The 21495-nt window shown below is 36.6% G+C and overlaps 1 protein-coding gene across 4 annotated transcripts in view; it reads left to right on the forward strand.

Annotated features, from left to right (window-relative positions):
- LOC117172559 overlaps window positions 1–21495 on the forward strand; it is a 279531-nt gene that overhangs the window by 118104 nt on the left and 139932 nt on the right. For all 4 annotated transcript variants that reach the window (XM_033360614.1, XM_033360617.1, XM_033360616.1 and 1 more), the window contains 2 exons: window positions 2763–2852; window positions 14638–14814. In XM_033360614.1, coding sequence (XP_033216505.1) covers window positions 2810–2852; window positions 14638–14814 — 220 coding nt within the window. In that variant the 5' untranslated portion in view covers window positions 2763–2809. The remainder of the gene's footprint in view (window positions 1–2762; window positions 2853–14637; window positions 14815–21495) is intronic.

Here is a 21495-nt window from a genome sequence, read left to right on the forward strand (position 1 = left end):
ATCGTGTGACAACTAACAAGGTCACATTTCAGAGAGGTGTCTTTCAGGGCGACACCATGAGCCCACTCCTCTTTTGCCTTACATTATTGTCACTATCTCTAGCATTAGGCCATTCCGACGGGTACTTGTGCGGCAACACCTTTGCGCTGGAGAGACTTATACTACATACCTGGGCGTGCCACGGAGCCGCATTCAGGATGTGACATCTATAAAGGATACTCTCCGAAGCAGATACAAACGTCTCATCCGACAGATTTGGTCTTCCGAACTGTCGGCGAGGAACAAAGTATCTGCAACGAACATCCTTGCCGTCCCGGTACTACTCTATTCATTTGGAGTAGTTCCATGGACGAAGAACGAGCTCAGATCTCTTGATATCGGGACAAGAAAGGTTATTCACATGAACAAAAGCATGCATCTTAAGTCTTCCGTTCCGCGACTGTACATCTCACGCCGTCAAGGGGGTCGCGGAATATTGATATCTTCCACAGGCACAATGCGGCACTAAGAGTACTTTATTACCATCTCTGTCACTCCTACGGCATTCACCTTAATATCGCTCCTCTAAATGCTCCTAGGGAAATTGAGTCAATTGTCAAGAATGGGAAGGGCCGTATATACTGGAACTTTATATTCTCGACAATTGTTTCTGTTGCTCACTCGAGGCCTGACATGGTTCTTCTTGACTTCGAGAAGCGAACCATGTTCGTTATCGAATTTTCGGCACCATCTGACAAAAACATCATAGCCAAGGAGAATGAAAAGAAAGAAATGTATCGAAACCTTATAAGGGAGTTGCAACGATTGTACTCGGAATATTCTGTTAAACTGATCGTCCTTATCATCGGCGCTCTTGTAGGTGCCAAGCTTTCACTTGTTAATAGCCTAAAAAGCATCCCTGCCTGTCAACAATATGCTAGAACACTTGCGGGAAAAATGCGGAAGGCGGTTGTTCTTGCGTCGCTCCGTGTTCTTAGGGTGCACGAGGCTTTTGCTGGATCGTCGTATTGATTCCTTTACAGACTGTAACCACCTATCTCACGGTTGTGAGACGTGGCTGAAATTTTACCGCGATTTCGCTGGAAGCGGGTGCAATTTTTCAGATTAGCACCCGCTCCCGGCGAAATCCTGCGGTTGTCCTTATGACAAATTTTTAATTATATATATATGTGTACTGGATACGAGATGGCTTGAGGCAAATTGAAAGAGGGTTTTGACATTTAGCACCCTCCATGGTCATCCAGAGAAGTAATTGATACGAGCGTGCAATTCAAAATGTGTAGTTTATGAGAAACAAAAGAGGAGCATATTTTATTAAAACATTCATTAAAAGAATAAACATAAAATAAAAAATAACAGCTCTGGCTCGTTCTCGTAGATGCAGTAGTATTGAAGATAATTTTTTTTTCTTGTAAACTACTTCATAGTCACGTTTATAAAAATATGACATTTTTGAAAAAGATGTAAGATCTGAAGGCTTTGAAGAACAAATGGAAATAAATTCCGAAATTTTCTGGGCAAATTTTACAATACAGGAGCTTCTCAAAGTAGATCTATATACTCGAAGTGCATTATTTAAGTGCTTTCAGGCAAATAAAGGTTGCCAGTTTCTCATCAGATTTTTGCACAATAATCGCTAAGCATGCATCCACGCAAAAATACAGGGTTCGATTGAAAAGTAATGAGCCTAATTTTTGTAAGCAGTTTTAGTAAACCTTTTGGCTTATACAACTAATATTCTTCAAAATAGGACCCTTGAGCGTCAATACACCGCTGGTAGCGGTCCTTCCACTGCAGGAAACATTTTTTATACTCATCTGCCGGAATCGCGTTCAATTCGGCTGTCACAGTTATGTGGATCCCCTCGATGGAGTCGAAACGCCTCCCCTTCAGCTTTCTTTTCAGGCGCGGGAACAAGAAAAAGTCCGGAGGGGACAGGTCTGGGCTGTAGGGAAGGTGGGGAAGCACCGGAACCTCCATCTTGGCCAATGCAGAGGTGCAGAGGAAGGCGGTGTGCTTCGGCGCATTGTCGTGATGAAGGGTCCAATTTTTGACGAGGTCGGGTCGAACCCGAGCGACGCGGTTTTTCAGCCGAAGGAGCACTTCTTTGTAAAATGCCGCGTTTACAGTGCTTCCTGGAGGTACAAACTCCTTGTGGACGATGCCTCGAGAGTCGAAAAAGATGATCAGCATAGTATTGACTCCAACGATCGCTGCATTTTCGCCACTGCAAAATCCTAACACACTTTTAAAACAGCTTTCACGCGCGGAACGATGTTGACTGCACCGCTGTTGCCAGCGAACTGAGACCGGCTTCTAGTGGAAGGGGAAGGTCCACCAATCATTTTCCCCCACCAGCCGATTCGGTTGGTCGCTTGGCAGACGCTCCGCGCGGGAAGGCTCATTACTTTTCAATCAAACCCTGTAGACACATTAACATGCACTGTACAGTTTTTTTCAACCATTTTTCGTATCTGAGATATTTACGCCCAAAGTGGCTGGACTATATGACAAAATTAGATTAGATGTCCTGGCGACTAGATGTCCTGCTCCGCCACAGGTGGGAACCCAGATTAATTTATTTTACATTAAAAATAATAGCATTCAGTTATTATGTTCAAAAACAGGACGCAAAACAAATGATACCAAAAAAAGAGATTTCTAGTTTTAACAGTACTGTGAACGTTTTAACTATAACTAACCATTGCTTTGTTTAGTCTTATATTAATTATTTATAATTTAATTTTAACTTTATGTTCTAGGTACTTAAATTCAAGCACCAACGGACCATGTTATCTGACTAACTACAATGGCGTCGAAATTATTTTTCTTCAACGTAGCCCTCGCATTCGGTAAGAACACACATATTTTATGCATATCATTAAACTATTATTTTATTTTTGAATTAATAATTCCAATTACCTACTTTTAACATTCGCAAACAAAAATGCAGTTTCATATTTCGTTATTTTTTAATGATTTCATCTTATGCAAGTAACAATGTATAATTGATAGAAAGGTGTGATACTTGCTCTAGGAAATTTCGCATACGATCTGCAGATAACAATTCTCGTTCGTCCTTACTCAAAACTATTCGAGTTATATTCGTAATTGTGAGGTCTTTAAATAGATTGAGAAAATTCTAAAGCTTTGTCATTAATTTTCCTTCAATTTGGTAAGAAATCGTTAGTGAATGCACGAATTCGTAAAATCGTTTGAACAAAAGGAAAAATTCGTACGCTCTCAATTGTTTTTTTATAGAAATTGTTAATTAGCAGTCCGTAAGTACTTCGAGTGGAACCGCAGGAAATCATTGGGGTTCATGGTAGAATTCGTAGAGAATTCAAGCGGAGTCCCCGCAACGACCGAGCGATCGGGCAAATCTCAGACTTGCGCAGTGAGTGCGTCACTCATACGTTATACGCACTGAACGACCCCGTGGTTCGCAGCCACTGCTTGGATTCGTTCGGATTCGTCAAACGTGGTACAAATTGGTAGCACTCTGTACGAATTTGTAGGTGAAACGTTCCGCAACGCTGTGACTTTCTAGCGTTTGAAGCTCCTGATTCCATAAATAGGATTCCAGTTGGTCAATATCAGAATTCATCATCATCGTACTTAGGATTCTTACGAATTCTTTTGTTTTGTTAAAGCAATTTCATATGACTTTTGAGTGAGATACCACTTGTATATAGATGTGAAATCTTGATTATGTGAGGACCCCCCCCCCCCCCCCCCCCCCCCCCCCAACAAAACAAACACACGGCAGTTCTTGAATTATTATTATTACAGAACATTAGTGACTCTTTTGTTCTGAAACAATTATACACAACAGTTCCTATACTCACAGTTCTGGAAACATTCTAGTTCTGCGTCACCTAAATGTAATAAATACCTGTATCATAGAACACTGTTACCTATTTATTTGGAAAGGACGGTCCCAGAAGTTTTTGCTCAATAATCAACTTTAAATTTAATTTGATTGTTTCGCTATGAATTATTCACAATTTCTGACTAAATGCGTAGTTACACAAATTATTCAAGGAATTAGTAAAGAATATGGTATTTTTTAATTAGTTATTTCTTAATAATTCAGATTTAGAATGCGTGTTATTACTTTTAATTTATAATGCCCACATGGCCTATGGTGCTGTAAGCCTATGACCTACAGTGATTAATTCAGATTCAGATATGCTGTTTCCCCGATTTTTTTAATGACCGAAGCCCCTTTGACTTTACTCATAACTATGTGCATACACATTCTTTTCCACGCTCATTAATAATATTTTATCTTGTTCTATTTCATGTATAATTTATTTTCAACACACCTTCTTTTGTCTATCCTTTCTTTCAGCAACCTATACTAATAAAAGTAATTTTGCCCATCGTGCATGACGTAATATCCGGATTTTGCAGGGTGATAAAAACATGTAATTTATTACTCGACAGGTAATTTCAAGTACAAAAATATATCGTTCACATATGTATATAAAACATATTTTTTCAATGAGGGTCATATGATCAAGGTGCTTTAATATTCTTTATTACTACACTGAGAAACTTTGTACTGGAAAAATTACTAAATTAGGTTACAATCAAGGGACCAAGGCGATAATTCGTCTATTTTAATACAATAATCGTAAGCTATGCTACTTTTATATGACATTTTTCTATCGATAATAGGAAGTTTTAGTATTTTTTATAGTAAAATCCTAGATAGGATAAATTATTAGAGACATAATTAAATTATATAAAAAGAGTAGAAGTAATAAGTACCCAAGTGCGAATTGCCGGAGCTGAATACACGGCCCAGTGTTGGCCTATATTGGCTATTTATATTTGCCGATCCCCCGCCGATACTTGGCCCAGTATCAGCACTTTATTGCGTCAAGTCTTACTTTTAGTACAGGGAACCATGTTTCACGAGGATCAGCCAAAGTCTGGCCCAGTGACAGTACATTACTGGGCCAAGTGGCACTTTTACCACGGCAAACAATGATTTATTTAAATCGGCCCAATGTTGAGCCAGTGCTAGCAGCCTATATTGGCAATTTATATTTGGCGATCCTCCAACGATGCTTAGACCAGAATTGGCACTTCATTTCGCCAAGTCTAACTTTTAGCACCTAATAAACAAATGTTACACGAAAGATAAAAAAATTTTTTATTGATACATTGTCGAAGTTCGCGATTGGTTACCGCAGTGGTTAGCACTCCCGACTGCTAGGCGATAGATTTAGGTATATGGATGTACGAGTACCCCGTAGCGTTAGGAATTTTATTTGTAATATAATGTTCAAAATGTAATATATGTATGCAATCTAAACAGCGCCATTAATATTTATGTTCAAAGTACTCGCAATCAATTAATATTTATTTTTTAAATATCTTTTTTGTCATATCCTTAGGCCTTAGACTATAACAGTATTGGTATTCAGTGTTGGGCCGACAATGGAAGCGAAGCCGTGGCTGCCAAGTCAAGGCCACAGTTATCAATCCGGCAATGGCGCGACGATGGCAGCTAGGTTTGATCCAATATTGGTACCCAGTGTTAGGCCGTCAATGGCAGCCAAACCTTGACTGCCAAGTGCAGGCCATAGTTATCATTCCGCCATTGGCGCGATAATGGCAGCCGAGCTTCGGCAATATTTTTCCCGACTATGGGCCAATGTTGGGCCGTATGTCTCTTCGCAATTGGGAGCCTAAAATACCATAAAAGACTAAATTTGTAAGAGGAATTGCTATTGTCTGTAGTAATATGAATTATATTATGACACTTTCTGTTTTTTGTATTATGCAGTAAGACAAATTCGGAAGATCGCTCTCGAATATTAGTAAATGACTTAGTAAGCGAGCCTAACGTTGCACCGAGTGCAGCCGAGTGTAAACGATGTCAGCCGACCAACGCTCTACTGAAATTCCTTAAATTTATCAATCACTTAACTTGGTTTTATGCAATGATCCTTATTACAATAAATTAGGATAATTCGAAAAGTTACAATTGAAAAACATATTTTCCACAGAGAGCAAAAAATTAGTTTTAAACCTCGATATTAGGATATTTTATTAAGTTAAGATATAATGCTTAAATTTAGAAAATTATATCGCTGTGAATAGTTAATGAATAATTTAATAGAAATAAATTTGCGTGCTAGCATTTACTTCATAAGGGAGATAAATTTCTGTATCTCATTATCTAGTTTAGCAGAATGGAATAGCGCTGTGTTGCCGCGTTGGAGACCCGTGTTCGATTCCCGCAAGTTTTATTTTAATCATATTTTTCTGCTTCAGCTTGTAATATAATATTCCTGCATGTATATAATAATTTATAAACTATATATAATCATGTGTGCTGCACAATTGGAATTCAAATAAACATAATAGTGCGAAAAAGTTCAACATCCCATGATAAATAAGTCTGCATTTACATCATATGCCCGTGTAAAGGATACGTGTGTCGTAACCTTCAACGCGATGCGGCGCATGTTGGGTTTATTTTTTTTCGTCTGCCAATCTGACTGCACCAAATTTTTACTAAGTCGCTTACTAAATTAGTGCACCAGTCTCTCTCGTCGTTACTATAGTCCTTTGCAAATATTGCAATCTTCTGTAGATATTAATACAAGAAATTTAGTTCGGTATGTAGATGCTAGTTACTACGCGAAGTAGTAAACATTACAAAAGTTCCGCTATGCCCCTACATTGTAAACTAAAAACAGTAAAATCTAGTCTGATTTTTAGCAAAATAAAAATATCAAAGCGAATAAAAAACAGGGCTATATAAGAGAAATTTGCTGAATGTAAGAATTGATGCCCAAGGTTTAAATTTTAAGTATTATTCAGTTTTAAATACCTTGAACTGCATTGACGGCAACATTTTTCAATGTTTTTCCATTTCCAAACATTTTTTCTAGGCAATCAAATTATCAAGTGTATATCTTCAACACTGCAATTTTAAATTTAATGTATTAAACACTGAACTTACAATTAAAATATTTACAGTGACATAATTCTAAATCTGATGTGATAAAAATAGGTATAATTGATATTTTCAATATTGTTGATATATTGAATACGTGAAATTTCGCGTATCAATAGTTTTAAAAACAAATAAGCATTGAAAATGATAAGGGTCGCATTGAAAAACAATTTTTTGTGAATCTCAATCCTAAATAATTCTTCCGGTTTTCATTATTTAGTAAGCATTTTTAAATAGTAAGTACGATAATAATTGTTCATCCAAAAAAAGATCCACTAATTTCTTATTACTCATATTTCATACGAGGCGTAGTAATTATTCCGCCTGGGAAACAAGGTACAAAAAAATATTAATAGATAAACTTGGCAACACACAAAAGTTGTAAAATATTTGTTATCTATCTTTTTTTAAGGGGCGTGTAGAAAAACGACAAAAGGTGCAATTACATTTTATTTAAAAAATTTGGTTGCCTAAATTATACAATGAGTGTAAAAATTTTTCGTATACGTCTTTTTTGATGACCGATTAAGTTTTCTTAATTTTAATTATGCCAGAGCAAAAAAATTTTTCATGAAAGGTTGATCGCTCTCGAAATTCTTTATAAAATGAGCTTAAGATGAAGCCGATTTGTCTAATTTTTAAGTAGATATTGCAAAAATATTTTAAAGGACCCCGCACCAAATACACAACAAACAGGGTTCCGATGGAATTTTCTAAGTTTTTGATATTTTTTAGTTAATGTTTTTCAAACCAAAAATCTTGATGGGAAAAACTCAAATTATGAACAGTTTTTGCGCTAGGATTTATTAAATGTCAGATCTTGGTACGTATCTTTACCTGTGGCGTGGACTATATCACATACTTTTTTCCTCATCCTTTGCATTGTTCTCGTGCAAGTTTATGCAGAACAAGAATTGTATGGACGAACAATGCAATTTAATCGCGGTAAATGTGATAAGCGCTAAGCCTTCTGGCGATGCCTGAATCGCTGATGAAAATAGCTAATTCACAGATGCATGAAAAACGCTACTTTCGTTTGAAAGATTGCATCTTAAGTTCGTCACAAAGCGCTTAAGTTGAATGGCCAGACAAAAGAATCGATACCCAGCGTTGTAATTTAACACTGATCTACCAGTTTATGTCAAGCACTATAAAGCATCCTTTAAAGAATTCTCCTTTTGTTCCAACGCTTCCATACCACCTTAAACGCTAAGCGTTTAATATAACCCTCAGACAAGAAAATAAACTCCTAAGATTGCTGTTTGGCTTTGATTCACCAGTTTTAATTAAGAAGCCTAAAACACCTCATGAGTAATATTTGTCTCGTTCTCACGCTCCCACTTTAACTTCAACGCTAAGAGTTTACGAAATCACCCAGACAGCTGATGTTTGGCGCTAATCAGCCAGCTCAAGCCCGCAATAATCCTTTGATTGTGTTTCATGTCAAAGTCACTTGAATCACTTGAATCCAGCTGATGTTACATATTCATATTGATGTAATATACTCATAGTGTCTGAGTGCTACTTGATGACCGTTGATGTCATAGTCGTCGTTAGTCACTTATTTCACCAAATATTAGACTACTTGCCTTAAACTGCCTAATCTGAACCAAATAGCAACGCTGGGTGTTGATTTCATTGTCTGTATGCTTTTTTAAACGCTTAGCGTTGGAGTTTAAGTGCGACTGTTAGAACGAGATAAGCATTTTTTATAAGGTGCTTTAGACTGCTTGATTAAAACCTTTGAATCAAAGCCAAATAGCAACGCTGAGAGTTTATTTTGTTGTCTGAGTGCTTTTATTGAACGCTTAGCGTTGAAGGTTAGATGGAAGCGTTGGCACAAAAGAATTCTGTAAAAGGTGCTTTAGAGTGCTTGACATAAACTGGTTGATCAGTGCCAAATTGCAAAGCTCGGTATCGATTCTTTTGTCTGGCCATTCAACTTAAGCGGTATGCGACGAACTTAAGATGCAATCTTTCAAAAAAAGTAGCTTTTGTCATGCGTTTTTAAATTAGCTATTTTTATCATCGATTCAGACAACCAAACGCCTCTTGATAAAACCAATCGAATTTTGCGTTTGAAGCTCGAGAACATGCAATTGTATGAACACTTTGCGCGTTGCTTAAACGCTTAGCGCGTGGCCCAAACGCTTAGCGCTTATAAATCTTAACGCGACTACATAGCATTGTTCGTCTGCAACATTATTTTTCTGCATAAAATTGTACGAGAGCAATGCAAAAAGTGGGGAAAAAGTATGTGGTATATTTCACTCCACAGGTAATCTACCAAATTTTGACTTTTAAAAAAAACGTAGCCCAAAAACTTATCATAATTTGAGTTTTTTCCATAAAGATTTTTTTATCAGGAGACCATAAACTAAAAAATATCAAAAACTTTGAAAATTCCACCGGGACTTTTTTTATCACGTATATTTGGTGCGGGGTGCTTTTAATATTTTCTTAAATGTTCAATAACTTATCTATACTTATCTGTAAGCAAATCAGCATACAAACTGAATACATGCATATTTTGAGAAAATTTGATAAAAACTTCATAATTATTTTTTTCATATGTTCTACAAAAATATTTTTGTTGCTCAAAGAAGTTATTAAACATTTAAGAAAACATTGAAATTGACACTATTTTCGCAATATCTACTTACAAAATAGACAAATGGGCTACATCCTGGGTTCATTTTATACATAATTTCGAGAGCTATCAACCTTTTAAAGAAAATATTTTTTTGCTCTGGCCTAATTAAAATTAAGAGAACTTAATCAATGATCAAAAAAGAGGTGTACGATAACTTTTTACACTGACTGCATTTACAATTATTCTCCAAAATATTTTACGCTAGGATGCGTATTTTTTTCGTATTTTTTTTCATTTGACGCGTACTTTTCTAATTGAAAAAAGACAATTAGGCTAAGTCTGTTTCAATATTAATGCATATTATGAAGTTTAACAATTTAAATTTATTGCAATGATTCATTCTTCAGGGTAACTTAGCATAAAAATAATTGCAAAATAAGGAACAAATATTAAAGTAATCATAAAACAATTTAATTTGTACTTTTTTTGCAATATCTGAATAATGAATCTCAGACGAAGGTGCAGAAATAAAAATAAATATACATCTGGTATAATAGACTAAGAGATGATGTAGAAAATTTCGCTATTTGGACTAATGGATGTGTTAGCTAACGCCGAAGGAGCTTTAAAGAAAGGCAATTCACAATCATGAAATTACAGTTGTCGATGCTTTAACCTTTAATATTAGAAGGTCTCCGAGCTCAGTCTTGCGAGCCACGCGTGCAACGCAGAGGGCAACTTTTTTTTTAGAAAATGACCCATACGAACCTTCTCGTTTGAAACACGTCTCACCAGATCCCTTTTAAAGGCAGAAGTTTTAAAATCTAATTTTCAAGAAATACGCATCTAAAGTTGGCTGGTGTCATAAGTGCGCGGTGGATAGACTATATTTTTCATCCAGACTGAAATATACTCGCTTCCAATTTCTACCAGGATATGAACTATATGAACTATATGTACTATATAGGAATTTTCAATAGGATTGTCATGCGGATAACAGGTGCAGAATTCTATGCAGCTACAATCGTCTGATATACTACTATACACAAGCATATCAGTATAGGATGCTGGACGTACATGGTTCAGGATACCCAGTTACGCTTCTTGTGGAGGAAAAAGGTGTCGTACACGTGCGTAGTAGCTCACGTCCCGACTTGCAGGCACGTGTTTAAAAATCGCGAAAATCGCGATCAATTCTGGCAGTTAACCTCTTGCTACCTTTCACAGGCGAATATGATTTTATTGATTCTTGCAATGAGTGAAGCGTAAAAAACTTAAAATTTACTCAACAGGTGCTTAAGAACATGCAAACAGGTCTACTTTCTTTGTAGTTTCGAAGCAAATAATTTTTGTTTTTTTCTTTCTTTGATCTTGAACAAAGAAGCTTTGTACACATATTTTAGATATCAATCCCAAATACCACTCTGATCAATTTGCTCATAATTTTTTGTCACCTTTGTATTATTTGTACACCCCCCCCACCCTATCTAGACTATCATATAGTGCTCCTTCCTTCAGCCCTTTGTCCCCTTCCAACCTCACAATATAACCCTATCTTCACTGTTCACTCCCTGTTCCTTCACGCTGCCCAACTTCCCTTGGAGAATGAGGGAGCCCTTACGATTCGGGTGTCTTCTATAAACTTCTTACCCTATTTACCAGCTCACATATACTTTTCGCCCTTTTGCCACTCACGTCTCTCCACCTTTACCAGCTTGATAAACCTATCTGAGAGCCCACTTTCACTTAACCTTTAAGTCCCCGTACGATCTTTCATCATAGATAGATAAACGTTTATTTTTCGGCCTGCTGGCCTTAAAAAATTGATTTGCTTACACCTAATACTTAACTACTATTTACAATTTTTACAGTTTTCGCACACTTACTTCCTCTTAATATTTACAAGCATTTCTTCTCTATTCTTCTTCCTCTTTCCTTCTCTTTTTCTCCATCTTACCCAAACACCCCCTTCACCCATGCTACTGCTCTTTTGTCCCCCCTTTCATGCAGCAATACCTCCATGCTTATCCCACTCCTTTCCACCTTTTCACACTCCTCCAACCAGTGCTCAACTTTTGCATCCCCTTCCCCGCACACTTCATACATTCTCTACTCTCTAAAAAGCCCGAATCTATTATAACTCTCCATGCAACCGCATTTCATTCTCGCTATAAGTCCCTGACTATCTTCCTCTCCTTCCTCACACAAATATTACGCTCTCTCCCTTGCCATCATCCACACATAGTTCCCGTTAAACTTTGACTCTCTTATCCTTACCTCTCCTGCTGCCTTCTCTTTCTTCATGCGATTCTTTTGAACAAACTCATATACCTTCCTTCCTTGCTCATGCAACCTGCTATCTTCATCCATCTGCAATCCATTCATTCTAAAATACATTTCCCTTTCCACCTCCATCTTTGCACCACTACGTCTGTTCTCCTTCTCCAACCAACACTACCTAACCAATTTAATTCCCCCCTCTTCCAAAAATTTCTCCTCATATTTACACACTCGACTCCTTGTTATAATCCTTCAACATGTTCTTCCTGTCTGCCTCCTGGCAATATAGTTCGGTGTATTGCTTGCCAACAACAGTGTCCACTTTACATACCTCTCCTGTATCCTATTTACCTACTGACTTACCTTCCAACCCCACACCTCCACTCCGTAAAATAAGACACTCGTAACTAGCGAATCAATCAATTTCATTTCTCCTTACAAAATCATCTGCGAACAACCTCTCCCCCAGCCCCCAAACCTGCCTCATCACCACGTTTGCCCTTCTCACCCTCTCATTTATATGAGCATCCACTCCGCCATTCCTTCGCAATAGGAAGCCCAGGTACACAAGTTCTTTCACTGAACGTACCGCTTTCCCTTCCACTTTCACTCCTCTCCCCTATCTCTCCCACCTCCCTTCCTGAACACCATAACCTTCGACTTGTCCGCATTTAACTCTAACCTAGTCTTGTCTAAGTATCTTCTCATCCTCTTCATCATCTCCTTTAAAGCCTCTTCGCTCTTTGTCAGCAGCACTATGTCATATGCATATGCGAGTGACCATATCCTGACTCCTTCTACACTAACTCTTCCTACTACTCCGTCCGCTAGCTTACTTTCCATATCCGCGATCAAAATTGCAAAAAGCGTTGGGCTAAACGAGCACCCTTTCTTCAAACCCTATCCATCCAGTATCCCTCAGAGATTCCGTCCTCTTCTCTCGCCCTATCTTTCGTCTCCTTATATACCTCCCTTATCCTCTTGTTCGGGCCCCTCTTCACTTCCCTCTCTTCCATTGCCTCCCACAACCTCCCCCTATCCACCGAAGGGAACGCGCTCTTTAGATCTACAAAAAACGAGTACACTTTAGCACCCTTTTTGATTAGATCTCTATCCACCACGTGTCGCAAGACGCAAATATTTTCAATAGTACTCCTTCTCTCTCTCGAAAACCTGCCTGCGTCTCCGCCAATATTCCGTTTCCCTCAACATCCTTCCGCAGCGTATCTGCTAACACCATCGCGTATATTTTGTACGCAGTATTCATGAGCGTAATTCTTCTATAATTTTCCTGCCTCTCCCTATCTCCTTTCTTATACAGTGGTACGATCAACCCCTCCCGCCACCCTCCATACTTTTTTCACTACCCCCTTCAGCCTCTTCCTTAACTCTCGTGTGCCAAACAGCCACGCTTCGTTCTCTACCCCGTCCATCCCTGCTGCCTTAGATTTTTCAAACTTCCCTATCTGCTTCTCTATCTCCTCGTTTTTCAGCTCCTCTCCATCTACCTCCCTCGTTCTTCTAATCCCCTCATCTCTCTTTCGTGTATCTGAACCCTGAAATGAACCCTTAAAAAATTTCCTCTATTCTTCGCCCCCTACTTTCTCATTTATCCCCACCCTACGTTTCCTAAACCTATTAATTATCTTCCACACGTCCCCTTCTGCCTTAACACTTCTCAAATCCTCTTCCAGCTTTCATTCTTTTTTCTGCTCTTTCTTCTTACATATCGCTCTAAACTCCTTCCTCATTTCTACGTACTCCTCCCTTTTCGCGGTTCCTTCCTTCCACTTCCTGTACTTCTTTTTCACCTTTCTAAAATGATCATTTTACATTCCCTATCCCACCACGGGTTCAACATTTCTTTCTCATTCTTCCTAAATACCTTCTTTTGCACACAACCTTTCACTTTCTCTTGTAGATCCTCCCATATCTCGTCCACCGACTCCCCCTCAAAGCTTATGTTGCTCAGCTACTCCTGATACGTTTGTACCCTTCCAGCATCCTTACCAAACCTGCACCTATCGTCAGCCTTTTCTCCTATGAAATTCTCGTCAATATAACCCTCTCACACAAAACCTTCTCTCTCTACCCCTAATATACCCTATTCACATGCTCTTTTCAGTGCATTCCTTCTCTCATCTCCATAATTTGTTAGCCCCTCGGTCCTCTTAAAACCTCTCATATGATATCTAAATGATCATATACCCGTCTTTACCAATCTAAGATTCACTCCTGTTCACCCTTCCTTCGCAACGTCTCCCTTCTCTCTTATACGCCATCCTCGTTATCCTCAAATATTCCGCGTTCTCCCAATAATTTCTATAACCATACACCTTTTAGCCTTTGGTCCTATTCACCGCCCCCCCCTCCTCAAGCTTTTACACTTTCTCATATATGCTCTTTTTCTCTTAGACCCACTTTCGTCCTTTAAACTTCTCATGTGCCCCTCTGGCTCCTATATCACTCACTATGTTCCTATCTCCCCCTTTCAAACTCTCATATACTCTAACCATCAACTACCCTTTTGTCCTTTACCACGGAACACTTTAATTTCCTCGTTACTTCCACCGCGATTCTCATTATTCTGACTTCTCCCATTAACTTCTTCTCTTTATTATTTCTTCCTCTCCTCCTACTCTTCTTTAATCTTATATCATCCAAACTTGAGTAGTTATTATTTACCGTTACATAGCTTTATTTATAAGGAGTACTACTTGTGAGATAGAAGAACGCCAAACATTATGGATTTTCCCTACAAAACTGAAAAATATTCTATTTTAAGTTGCAGGGAGTGCTGCACAGATTTACACTGGTCCAGAAAATGCCGAAAGTCCGGCATTAGAAAAGCCAGCATCTGCTCAGATTCAGTTTTCTACGCAAACTGTTTATGGATTTCTGGACTTTACAACTACCATTGGCAATACCGTGATGGTCTTCAGTCCACATAGTGCACCTGCAGGTTCGTAGAAATCGTTAAAAACTAAGGTTTTTTATACACAGAGAAAAAATTTAAACATAATACACGAAATGCCAAAGTATTAAATTATGCTGGGAATTCGCATAAAAACGCTTGTTACATGATATCAATTTTAATTGGTTGTAAAGTTTTGGCACCCTGGGCTTTTGTTAAAAAATAAGCATTGATAAATGCCGAATTTCATTCGGAATTTACTTTAAGGCTGTCTCAAAAGAAACTATATTTGGTTTCAAGCGAATCAAAACTATTTAGACAAGAACTGATTTTTTCTCTGAAAATGAAAGACAAGATTTAAAATGATCCCCAAAAAGATTCAAAATTAAATAAAAGATGTTTCAAAATTATCGGCCAAAATGTTTAAAATTAAGTGCAAAAAGGTTTCAAATGAACTACAATGCATCTGAAAATTGATAAAAAGTGATAATAATATTGGATGCCGCAGTACTTATACATATACCTTTGGAATATTACCTTTTGCCGGTAGCACAAAATCTCATATAATTTCGATAAAACGCGAAGTAATTTTTTCACAAAATTATCATATAATATGCTGAAATTCTGCGTCTATTGTTTCCATTACGTAGCTTAACGTAGTTTTATAATGAATTCAGCTCACATTTTTCTTTCACTTCTCTTTCACTCCTCACTCACGTCTTCCTTCTTGCTGTTATTTTACGCGCCTCTCGTCGCAGTACAATAAAGTGATAGCTTATTGCCGCTTCTCAGGCATAAAAAAACGCTTATTCTCCCTTTTTCAGATAACATTTTTAAAGTTTTGGACTGCTTTTATTATTATATTTTTGTAGAATATTAGTCACTTATTTAATTCAAAAGAATAGTATTTCCATAATCATCGCCAGTGTGTGAATTTAGAATAAGTCATAAAAATTAACTTTTGTAAAATCGTTTATAAAAGAAGTATTGAAAGTAATTATATACTGTGAATTTGATGATGCACACTTTGCTCGCAAGTTTGAGAGCGCTTAGGGTACGCAACTGTTGGTTTTCGCGCTTGTTAATGTATGTATCTCGTGCTTCGCTCTCGAAAATGTATTTACCTCGCGCTACGCGCTCGGTGTTTGTATTTCCCGTACATTTCTGCACAACCCTCTTAAATTAAAGAGCAAAGCATCGACAACTGTTTTTAATGTCTGTGAATTTTCTTTTGGTGAAACTCCTTCGACTTTAACGAACACATTCTTATCCAGTATCTCGTGCTTCGCACTCGATTTTATTGTACAATGGGAACTTGTCGACATTATGTTTAATTTTATTATATCCTATGTGTATTATATGTGGACTTCTCCATGGAAATGGCCCTTGTGGCCTGTATGGAGTTATGTATAGAGACCATGAACCAAATAAATTACGGGCATTTTAGGTCCAAAATCAACCTTTTAAGTTAAAAACTTATATGGCGAATGCCATATAAGCACCCATGCTCTATTTTTTCTTCGGGCATAAAATATACCTACTTCTGGTTACTACCTGGATATATACATACTCCCAATTAATTTAGTACAGTTCCCTGTATCAAACCTCATTCAAATCCAAAAATAATAATTTTTCCATCAACTTAGAAAAACGAGAATATCTCCTAAACTAAAACCGGTCATAAGGACCCTTTTCTTGCGGACGCCCACATATTTGCTTATTCAGATACTGCAAAATAAAGTAAAAATATTTTTTTAATGATTACTTAAATCTTTGTTTCTTACTTTGCATTACATTTTATTTTAAGCTACCCTGAAAAATGTGCCATTTCAATACATTTATGTTATTAAAATTTATAATATATATTGGCATTGAAACATACGTATTTTCATTGTCTTGATTTCATCATTAAAAATTGCGCATCCTGAAAACATTTTGTTAATAAATATTTTATTAAAACTTGTGTCCTTTTTCCCTAAATTTAATTTGTTTATTTTAAATTTTATTTTTTACGATTTAAACTAAAAATACGCATTCTAGCGTAAAGTGGTTCTGAGAAAATTTGTAGATATGAATCAGGCAAAAGATTTTGTTAAATAGAATGTTTTTGTAGCTTGAATCCCTTTTTTCCAAAAAATTAATTATTGAATTTTTGAATTATATCTTTATAACAAAAGTTTATAATAAATTTTCAGATCTTTTTTGGTTGAAAAATTATTGTATTTTCATTTTTTTCGTCTTTTGTGTCATTTGTACAGAAATTAAATTTTTTATTTTTAATCTTTTTTTATATTTAAGGGGATCACCCCGTGTGACTGGTTGAAAAATTCGAATTTTTGTTATTACATTAATTGATTCCTAAACAGGTTCAGAATATGCTGGCAAAATGATTTTCCAATATTCGAAGTTGTTGGAAAGTTACAGCAGTTACAAGATCTAGTGTTCGGGGGGCTTAGTTGAGCGGTGGGGAACCAGGCATATTGTGACGTGTGGGCTTGTTACCTGAGACCTTCCAATACAAATCTACACTTATATATAGTATTAAAACCCTTAGAGCAAAAATGTGACACAGAAAGGTTTGAGGAAAAACAGTAAAGAAAAGTTCAGAGAAAAAAAAGTAACCGAAAAAGTTCAGAGGAAAAAAGATAAACAGAATTCCGAGGTAACAATATTACTTGAAAATATCCGAGAAAAAACGTTAGAGAAAAAGTTCTGAGGAAAAAGCCCTACAAAAAATCTTTAGGGAAAACCGTTGTAAAAAAAGTTCAGAGGAAAAGCGATGTATATAAAACTCGAGGGAAAAATGCAGTAGAAAAATTTCCGAGGGAAATAGAACTCGAGGGTAAAAGTTTTTTCTGCAGTACCTGAGGAACAAAGGTTATTTTTCTTCCGCCTGCATCTCTCTCCATTTCCCAGAGGAAAATGTGTCCCCTCCCTGCGCCCGTGGGGAAAACTCATTTCCTGCTTAAATTTTATTTGCATGATCGTCTATATCTTCGGACCAAGTGCCCTTTCACGTTGGATTTCTCCACAACATCCGAATGCGTTCCCGGTAATTCGCTCGAACTCTTTCGACATTCATTTCATTCAACTATTAACCGTACATCTGATTAAGATAATTGAAATGAGTGTCATTATATGAGCCACGTTCATTTTTATTAGGACAATTTTATGATATTATTATATTTCATATCAAGCTTTGGGTTTCCTAACTAGCATAATATCTTTAATATTTAAAATAATATTGCAATAAAGAAATTCGTCAAAAAGTCTGTTTTTATACTTTCACTGAGGTTTAAAAACACTTGTGTAAAAAATTGAGGTTTTTAGCGACTATAATAATTCTTAATATTGCAAACTAATTTTGGTTAGAGAGATCTGCAATGTTTCCGGTGCTTCCTGATATTTCACAATAATTTCGCAGTAAAGAAATAAGTCGAAAAATTATATTTCTCACAAATTTTCCTGAACTTAAAATATCGCAGCGTAAAAATTTGGGTTTATTAATTATTATAATGTTTTAAATATTGCAAGATAATTTTATTAAAAGCAAAATTATCGAAAAAGGTGGTTTTTTCCACTGTAGCTACAATCACTGTAGAAGTGTAGAGTGAGAATGCACATGTATGATGTTTTCTGTGATTTCTAGCATTGCAAATCAGTAAATTAGAATGATGATCATTATTTCAAATAGTGTAAGATAATTAAGTAATAAACGAATGTTTAGAATACGGCTGCTTTTCCACTTTAGCTACAGTTGGAGTACTGTACAGGTGGATTGCAGATTTTTCACGATTCAAATTAAATTCAATATTGTACAATAATTTGACAATAAAAAGTTCATCAAAAAATGCTTTTTTCACTTTAGCTACAGTTGAAGAACTGTAAATTAAATATGTACATTTTTACGTTTCTTATCATTATTAGCATCACAAAATAATTTCGTGGCAAACAAATGAGTCGGAGAAGCTTTTTCCTTCATATGTTTGTTAGGGTTTATCGAATACAATATGGGCAACTGTACCGCCCCATCGTGGGTTTCGTGTAGATATGTTCAGCTACAGTTGCAATAATCTTAATTATTTGTTCACAATACAATTTTTTATGCTATGACACTTATAGTGGGATACTAAAGAAAAACTGGATATTGTTACATGTCGATGGTTCTTATTCTCACTGAAGAATAGTACTACAATTGTTCAGGGGGTTTACACTAGTCATCGTCATCGTCGCTCACACCAGTTGCAACGTACTTAAAATTGTCGTAAAACTTGTGATGTTTTTTATCAATGTAGTTTTTGAGATACTTTAGATCAAAGTATTTTTCTTGTGTTATCGCCTTACTATTAGGTTAAAGACCTTCTAATTTCGTCGATTTGAAGTCATCGCAAGTCACATTTTTCATTGCAATGTTCAGGACTTGAATGCTTGAGCTGTTGTCATACATTTCAATGCTAAAGGGATCGTTCCGATTGTACAAAAGTCGTCGTGCATTCAACCAGTTAACTTTATCTTTTCTTTCGTCGACTTTCAGTTGGTGATTTTATATTCCAACTGATTTGGTGAGACAGAGTATTCTCTTTTCATTGCCACAACATCAAATTTCGGCTCCTTCTTCCGCGTGTTTTTGATTTTTTGATATTTTGAGGTTTTGATATTTTAACAGCAAACTAACTTTTATATTACGATTTTGTCCACCGCATGAGTCGGAATATAAAATAACTTGCGTCGTCGTTGGTGGAATTTGGATTTTCAGGTGATACAAAAGGCAGGAACCAATCTCCTGACCTCCTCGGGATGCCACATTCGCACTCCAGATGTGCATGTAATCTGAAAAATATGTAATGTAAGTATTCGGATTTGTTTAGAATTAATGCTTTTTATGTTTGACCTTTGTCTGCGATTTCATCGTGAATACAGAGGATATACGTCCATAATTGTTGCTAGTAATATGATACTGAGGTCGTCAAGGAAGGTGTTTCTAAGGTCTTCTGCAGGTCAAAAGTGAGAATCACGAGCTCTTTGTTAATCACAGCATCTTTGCCGTCATCATCGAGATCTTTTAAAAATGAAGTTGCAACTGTGAGATGCTGAAAATGTTCGCTTTCTGTGGCATCCTTCTCTACTTGCGTATACTTTACACTCCGTTGGATGCAAGTGATCACATATTTTGCAAATATCAGCGTGACGCTACTTTATTCCGATGTTGAATTCATGGTTGAAAATGTCATTTGAGCAGTGGCTCTTCACTTTGGTCTCCGACTTTTCTTCACAATACTCCTCGTAAACTTTATACAGTTTGACCATGTTCCACTCTGGAGCTAATTATACGCGATTAGACATTTTTCGAGAGTAGTGTGAGTCATACTTCGAAAGGCGAAGGATGAATCTTCAAACGACGTCTTTGGCAGATGCAGGTATTTTATTCGATAGCGTACTTTTACACGCTTCTCAGTTGCATTGGAATTAGTTGCCTTAGATGCAACTGCTTGACAAATGACTGTGCAAGTGACCTTCAAGCATCCAAGAAAGAAAAATTTGCAGATATTGATGGCAAGTCCCTCGCTGTTTTTAAAGCTAAACTTGTAGTTGAAGTCTCTTGTCTTCTGATGCTGGATAGGCTGCAATTCATATTTGCTGGTCTTCACAGGGACACGCCTCACGTTTTCTCGCAGAAATAAGACTTTTGTTTGATGGGTTGTCTCGCCCCAGTAAGAGTTAAAGATTTTTGTTGCCTCTCAAGGACAATCACAAAAGAGCATTGAACTTTACATTTGCAAACTGTAATGCCCTCAATACTTACTCGACTTTCCTCTTTGCAATAACCTTCTTATGAAGATGTTCTTGCCTCTTCCGTTTACGTGAAGGAAGTATCGATACTTCTGTAATCAACAAGAAAATGCATCTCAGAGTAAAATCGCATTTTATGTCGAAGTTAACCATTTTTTTCAACTTGTATATTTATAAATAATTTTTAAACTCTGATTACGTAACCAACGATCTCCAAAGCCACAAAAAGATATAGAATATTAAAAAAATCCAACTTTCAAATAGTTATTTAAACAACTTATTTGAAAATAGCATTTGAATGATTTCATGTTGCCTATTTGATATGGGATTCTTGAGCGGAGACTAGAAAAACCATGAAAAGCATATGCATTTTGAGAAAAATTCAATTTTTCAAAAAATTTGTTTAAAAAAATATTTGAACAAATAAGTTCTTTGAATGTCATGCCAGATTCGTGATCAATGACCCAAAAAACCAGAAAAAACATATGCATGTTGCAAACAATTTAACTTTTCAGAATAATTTGTTAGAAAAATAGTTCAAGCAAATTAATTTTGCAAATATAATGACAATAAAAAACACTTCACAAAAAACTGCGAAAGTTGGAAATCCAATAGCGCTATACACATATCTTGAGCTAAGATAAATAGTTCTATGAAATAAATATCGATAGAGTTCGAGCGAATAACTGGGAACGCATATCGGATATTATGGAGAAATCCAACGTGAAATGGCACATGTTCAGAACATTTATAGACGCTCATGTAAATCAAATTAGAGCAGGTAATGAATTTTCCCCACGACCGCAGGGAGGGGACACATTTTTCTCTGAGATATGGAGAGAGATACAGGCGGAAGAAAAGTAATATTTGCTCCACGTGTACTGCAAAAAAAACTTTTTCCTTCGAGTTTTATATATATGTATGCATATATATATATAT

The sequence above is a fragment of the Belonocnema kinseyi genome, chromosome 5, assembly GCF_010883055.1.
Source record: "Belonocnema kinseyi isolate 2016_QV_RU_SX_M_011 chromosome 5, B_treatae_v1, whole genome shotgun sequence".
Taxonomy (NCBI): Eukaryota; Metazoa; Arthropoda; class Insecta; order Hymenoptera; family Cynipidae; genus Belonocnema; species Belonocnema kinseyi.